At 36.0% G+C, this 7,236-nt stretch overlaps 1 protein-coding gene across 1 annotated transcript; it reads right to left on the bottom strand.

The window, feature by feature from the left end:
• Positions 1–1,253: 1,253 nt before the first annotated feature.
• Positions 1,254–6,444, bottom strand: LOC132722221 (uncharacterized). The gene is made up of 5 exons (XM_060706670.1): positions 6,431–6,444; positions 5,589–5,841; positions 4,366–4,489; positions 2,803–2,889; positions 1,254–1,384 (listed from the first exon to the last, which is right to left on the bottom strand). Exons 1-5 carry the CDS (start codon positions 6,442–6,444, stop codon positions 1,254–1,256), a joined length of 609 nt encoding a protein of 202 aa, XP_060562653.1.
• Between the last annotated feature and the right edge of the window lie 792 nt (positions 6,445–7,236).

Raw genomic sequence — 7,236 nt, 5'->3', positions numbered from 1 at the left:
TGATAGGAAACTGTGCCGGTATATAGTTTGGTGTCCTGCTGCTCAATTACCACAAGTAATTTGGATCTATCCTAGCTTCTTACGGGAGTCTGCATGGTTCTACGCAGGTGCTCGCTCCTGCCTTGAAATAATGCACGTGGGGTACCCGGGATGACTTTTTTCCCCACTCAAGCTGGAACGCACACATGTTCAATTAAAGAAAGACGAAAGCCCAACCAAAAAAAAAAAAAAACAAAGAAGGAAAGACAAGACAAATGTCAGTGTCACAATTTAATGTAATAATTGACTGATATGCATACATATGATTTTAATAATTTTATAGAAAATATTCAAAAACAATAAAGAATAATCGGGGTTATAAAGACAGTTTTTTTTAAACTTGGTTATAGCTTGGGAAACGACTTATACATGTAAGGTTAATCCCAGGTAAACTATTAGAAAAATCTAATTTGAAAATTTAAAATAAGGTCATAAGCATTTGTCGCAGAAATACATAATTTTATAACATTTTTAAAAAGCATTGTAGATTGTTAAAATTATTTCTATTAGCCACAGACCAAGTGCTATAAAATATCTAGTGAAAAGTCTTTTCGATGTTAATTCTTTTTTTTTCTTTTGCACAAATACTGAACTTTATGTTTGGGTTAGGGTTAAAGATATTTCCTCAAATGATTTTTGTGCACGTTTTCGTCTGCAAGTCATGAACATTATATCGGAGTCTGAAAAATAACGTGTTTTTTTTTCTTCTCTTTTAGGTGGGGGTGGAGGGGGATTGTTTCTACATAACTAAATTAAAAATATTCATTTTAAAGTAAATAGTGTTTCAATATATTGTCTTAAAGGCCCATTATGCTTCAAAAATGCTAGTGTTTTACTTCTCAAAAACTTTTCTTTTGGGTATTATGTTACAGTATATAAGAAAATACACATTTGGCATATTGTGTAACTATCTAATGCTTCTTTCGCTTTTACGCAATCTTATTGTAAAAAAACACGACACATGCCCTAAAGTCATTATCAAATATTATTATACACATGGTTGCCATTTCTAAAGAATTAAAAAATTATGCATTTTATGAGGCATAGTGTGCCATTTAAGTTTCTCTGTCTGTACACACTGTCACTAGGGAAGCAGTTTACGCTCTTTTTCTTTGCCTGCTTGACAGCTGAAAGAAACGAGAACAATATGCAATTATTCGTTTGTTGTGGAATTTATTGGGGTTTTAATATGCAAGCTATCATAGCTCAACAGGTCAGAGAGCAAGACTTGTAATTTTCGACATTGTGGGTTCGATTCCCAGACTGGCCAACTTATCTTCCGGATGAGACTGTAAATCTACGTCCCGTGTATGAGTGCTTAAAAACATGGCAACAGGAGAAGCTTCTGGAATTGAGGTATCATCTTACATTATCTCCAAAATATAAAAAATGACTAACATTACTTCTGGAGGACTCGCTCATATGGGGCAACCGGTGGCGAAAATAAAAAAACTCAAACACACACACAAATTTCGTTTCTTAAAAAAGAAGGTTACAGTAGCCGATGTATGTTCAGTTTCAATGACATTTATTGTAGTAATTTTCCTGCTGGTAACGTTCATTTATTCTTCTGTCTGCTAGGGTGGTTGACCAGTTGGTTTCATTTGTCGTTTCATTTGTTTATTATTGTATATTTTGATAATGGCTTGTTGACACAGAAAATAAATTTTTTCTAGAACATACTGACCATAGTTTATATCATACGTTGTAAAAAAAGGGTTACTAACATTAACGATTTACTTTAAGTATGTTTTTATGACAAATTTAATCTAAAAAATTTGTGGTCATTATTACTAAAAATTTTTCTTAGACCTGTAACTGAATAGTTTAACAACTAAGTTAACTTGGAAATGGGGCCACTGGATAACTACAACTACGCTAGCCTTGATGACTGGTCATTGGTAAAGTAAACGGACTATATTTTACCTTGACTGGCCACGGATATCTATCAACTTGGTTAAACCTTTAACTGGCCACGGATAACTATCAACTAAGTTTTACCTGACTTGCCAACGGATACCTATCAACTAAAGTTAACTGCACCGGCCACGGATAACCTATCAACTTAGTTAACCTTAACTGGCCAGGAATAACCTATCAACTAAGTTTTACATTGACTGGCCACGGGATACCTATCAACTAAGTTTAACTGCACCGCCACGGATACCTATCAACTTAGTTAACCTTGACTGGCCACGGATACCTAATCAACTAAGTTTACATTGACTGGCCACGGATACCTATCAACTAAGTTTACCTTGACTGGCCACGGATACCTATCAAACCTTAGTTAAACCTTGACTGGCCACGGATAACTATCAACTTAGTTTACCTTGACTGGCCACCGATAACTATCAAAAAAATTAAACCCTTAAACGGGCCCACTTAACTAAAAGACTAATTTAAAAATGACGGGCCTCGGGAATAATTAAACAATTTAGGTTAAGTTTACTCCCCATTTAATTTAACAAATTTAAAACCTTTCACTGGCCCCGAAAATTATAAACTAATTTAAAAACCCTTAAACTGCCCAAAAGGATAATTTTTCAACTAATTTAAATTGACGGGCCCAGGGATAATACCAACTAAGAAACCGGGGACGGGCCACGGATAAATACCAACAATTTGACCTTATCTGCCCAGGGATAATTATTAAACTTATTTGCATTGACTACCAGGGATAATACAACTTATTAAACCCTTTGTTTGGACCACTGATAATTTTAAAAACAGTTTCCCTTTACAAAAAAACATGAGCGTGACCCCCCGTCAACGAGCAGAAGCCCCGTAAGGCCAACTGGTCGGTAGGCAAAAACGTTCTAACGCATTCAACCTTGACTTCCTCCTTGGCTGTAAAACGATAACAAACTACATTGTTAATGAAATCGACAAATGATCTTAAAGGATGGACCTTTCCTGTTTTGCGAAGCGGAACATTTATCTACACCTTTTCCATTCATTGCTCAAAAACAGTATGACAAACATAAGCACGTGCTCTTTTGTGCAAACCAGGTCAACCAGTGACTATGTATTAGTTCAGTGTAGCAATTAGATACAAGTTAGCCAATTTACATAAAACTGTAAACACTAGAAAGGTCCATTAAAATAGTATGTGTACGTTACCTTTCCTAGACATCTGCATATTTATTAATAGTAAACAAATAAAAATATAGACTCAGATTTTAGCCTTTTTTGCCTTGTCCCGTATATACCGCATAACGGTTTTTAGTGTGGTGCCCCAACACTTTTTAAGTCTCAGAAGGATTTTTCAAATAACTATTTAAAAGACCCTGGTCTCACTCGAGAAAAAAATAGATTGTAATCTTAATAAATGCAGAGTTCAGTTACCCGTAAATAATCAAGCGCGGTCCAGAGATAGAGATAAGGGACATAACCACAATCCCCAACCTCCCCGCCACGCCCGGGTCCCGCTGTTTGGCTATTAGGTAAACTCCCTTGATATTCAGATATTTAACTTTTATAAATCAGCAAATACATGTATTTAACTTCTGATCCTAGAAATGTCAAGCACAGTCTGCAATATACACATTACCCAGTGTCAAAACTCTGCACCCACCCCCCCCCCCCCCCGCGGGCTGTCTGGTTAAACATCCTGAATATCTCTTAATCTGCGGAGAGTAAGGATAGGTTCGTCCTGTATATATACTGCAAACATGTCAATTCAAAAACTATGCAATGACAATCATTTGGCTTGGAATTTAACTTATTTTCCATTTTCTACGCTGTTTACTACGCACACTTAGTGTCCGGTGACAGGTGTGTATGACAGAATCTAGCTTTTAACGTATCCGGTAACATACGGGTCTGACAGACGTTAGCTTTACGTACCTTGAGGTGGTCTTGCGAGTTTTACATTGGCAGTAACGGTAATAGGCAGGTATGACAGAATTAAGCTTTTAACATACCTTGATGCGGTCTTGCGAGTTTTACATTTTTACATTGGCAGTAGCGGTAATAGGCGGGTATGACAGAATTAAGCTTTTAACATACCTTGAGGTGGTCTTGCGAGTTTTACATTGGCAGTAGCGGTAATAGGCAGGTATGACAGAATTAAGCTTTTAACATACCTTGAGGCGGTCTTGCGAGTTTTACATTGGCAGTAACGGTAATAGGCAGGTATGACAGAATTCAGCTTTTAACATTACTTGAGGCGGTCTTGCGAGTTTTACATTTTTTACATTGGCAGTAACGGTAATAGGCGGGTATGACAGAATTGAGCTTTTAACATACCTTGAGGCGGTTTTGCTAGTTTTACATTGGCAGTAACGGTAATAGGCGGGTATGACAGACTTTAGCTTTACGTACCTTGAGGCGGTCTTGCGAGTTTTACATTGGCAGTAACGGTAATAGGTGGGTAAGGATCTGTGGTCTCGTTAACATCCCTTCTTCTTCGTTCAGTGTAATCTACATTTGGATGGTTTGCACACACCTGAATATACATATATATTAAATGTTTTCATTGAAATTAATAAATTGATAAGGAACCATAAACTACTGTTTCCATGCAAACATTTACGATTATATTATAAATAGTGAGCATTATCTTCAATCGCTAGTATACTCCTCTCCCCTTAACAAGACACCGACACTCTTTTAACACCGGACCCTCTTAACACCGACACTCTTTAACACCGACCCTCTTTAACACTGACCCTCTTTAACGCCGACACTCTATAACACAGATATATTAATACAATATAAATATATATAACTAATTTTTCAAAAAATAATAATGAAGACAGTGAAAATTGGACAACTATAAACCGCCTTTTATTAAGTACACTGTAAAATATGATTGAGGCAAGTGTTATACAAAGGTAAACAACTCGTGCAAACATATTTTTGAAAGTCACGAAATCAGTTGTTTCAGTCTTTTTTAAATTTCATTGTTAATTTGGAAAGATAAAAAGTATAAATGCTTCTGACCATACTGATATGCTTAAATAGGGTACAACGCCCTTTTATGAATTGTCGGATGAATATGATTTTGGAAAGAAATTTGTTACTACTCATTTGAAAAGAAATATTTCAAAATAGGCAAAATATGTTCAAATAGGCGAGAATAAAATGAATGTAGAATAAAAAGGCGGGATGTGGAAAATTAACGGAATTTGGAGCATAAAGACGAAATGTGGTGGGGTGACGGAATATCAAAAACAAAAATAAAGACGGAATGTGCAGAAAAATATTGACGGAGAAAATAGACGGCATGTTGAGAAAAAAATATAGATTAATATGAACAAAATAGAAAGAGAGAAGAGAAAATAAGGATAATGAGGCGCAGGAGGAAGGAGACGGAATATGGCCAAAGTAGACGAAATATGGCGAAGTAGACGAAAAAAAGCGGAAATAAAAGAACTTTGGCGGAAGTAGACAAAATATTGCGGAAATAGACGAAATATGGCGGAAGTAGACGAAATATAGCGAAAATAGACGAATTGTGGCGAAAGTAGACGGAATGTGGCGGAAATTGACGGCTTCTAGGAGAAAAAAGAGATAAATAGCATAAACATTGGTGTAAAACTTACATCCCAGCATTTTGACGATTCTTCAAAGTCTTGGTTTCGGCAAAACTTGACCTTACATCTGAAGTACACGTGATCATTTCCCCCTACCAGCCATTTAACTGCGTCAAACTTCCCTGACAGCTGTACAAAATTATAGGTTCCCGTGGTGGTGTCTGAGATTATACCGATAGCGCCCCCTCCGTCTTTTGAGGCTACTTTAAATTCTTCTGACAAATAAAATGCTTTGCCACTTAGCAATGACCCGTGAACACATCTATAAATAGAAAATAACGCTAATCTTATCAATCATAATTGAGGTAGCAACATATTATTTGAAATAATTTTCCCAAACTAGTGTCAGTGGGAAAAAAATAGGGAGTCAATTCGACGTTGGTACACAGTTTGTTATGTATATTATTTGGAAAATATATCAAATATTTTTTTAATTTGTTAACTTATTATTTATAGGAGAAACCTGCTGATTCCCGATTTTATTCGGAATTTTTGTCCATAACCTTTTGCCAAAAAGCTAAGCGGATTTGTCACTTTGTTATCTAACTATTCATTTATTATTTATTATCCCGCCTACACCGTTAGGGCAAATGTGCCGACTGTTCATTAGTTTCTGCCCACGCAGCCGGGACAATGTGATTCACCAAAATAACGGATCATAATATTAGTATTGCCTTTCGACAGACACAAATGGACCGGGAATTTAACCTATATTTAAAACTCTAAAAATCAACGCTCTTGTTATCGCAATGTTTACGACTTTAAATTTCAAGATAAAAACATCAATTTATTATTTTATTATATTATAGTGGTGTTCACCTTTTACGCGCGTGATATTATAGTTACTGTACAAATCGCTGTCCATGTATTCAAATAAGAAAAAGGCTTACCCAGTTGTTGCATCTGTTAATCGAATCACTCGGTTTTTATCAGTTGTAAGAAAATTTGCATTATTTGACGCCTCGCAATCATACGTGTAGAGTCCATAGGCATGTACCTTATCTAAAAACGAAACACCGTTTTATATGATTGTCAGTGTCATGTGATCTAAAATGGCAGGCGAGGATAGACAGTAGGGGTCAGGGTAACGTATTGTTACATTGCCAGCGATTGGCTAAAAAAAGTGCAGGGAAAACCGTAAGATTCAATGGGACATTAGGTGATTGGACGAGAAGGTATTGTGTATAAGTATAAAAACTATTCTCGAAACTAACAGTACATTGTTTTCTGAAAAAAATGAAGTATTTTGTAAGTCTGTAGGATAATTTTTAACTCTGATATTTACATTTTAAAAAAGTATATGTCAGTCCTGTAATCAGCAGTGAATTACAGTGTAAAGGGGGGTAATCCTCTTTGAAGTCATTTTACGAAAAATTTGGTTGGCTACCCCTATATAACGAGATGAGTTTTATGTGTCAGGCATGTCATTCTCCCAGAAAAATCACATCTCTATGATGAAAACTCACTTTTAAGGTCTGTTTTGAGGTCATTTCTTATAATGTAAGCCTATGGAAAATTAATACGAGTATCTGACCTAGGATCATGTTATCTTAAATGGCGGACGAGGATAGAAAAACATGGAGAACAGTATGATCACGTGATCTCAAATGGCGGACGAGGATAGAAAAAAACATGGAAAAATGGTAGGCGAGGATAG

The sequence above is a fragment of the Ruditapes philippinarum genome, unplaced genomic scaffold, assembly GCF_026571515.1.
Source record: "Ruditapes philippinarum isolate M1 unplaced genomic scaffold, ASM2657151v2 ctg4749_1_1_1_1, whole genome shotgun sequence".
Classification (NCBI taxonomy): domain Eukaryota; kingdom Metazoa; phylum Mollusca; class Bivalvia; order Venerida; family Veneridae; genus Ruditapes; species Ruditapes philippinarum.
Note: the sequence above shows the minus strand (reverse complement) of the source record. Positions and strands in the feature narration are given on the sequence as shown.

Bases quoted from the DNA above. Each gene is read 5' to 3' on its own strand.
- LOC132722221 (XM_060706670.1), bottom strand. The intron at 2,890-4,365 runs GTACGTAAAGCT...ATCGTTTTACAG, and splicing joins ACTCGCAAGACCGCCTCAAG to CCAAGGAGGAAGTCAAGGTT. The intron at 1,385-2,802 runs GTCACGCTCATG...CCTCAATTCCAG, and splicing joins CTTCTGCTCGTTGACGGGGG to AAGCTTCTCCTGTTGCCATG.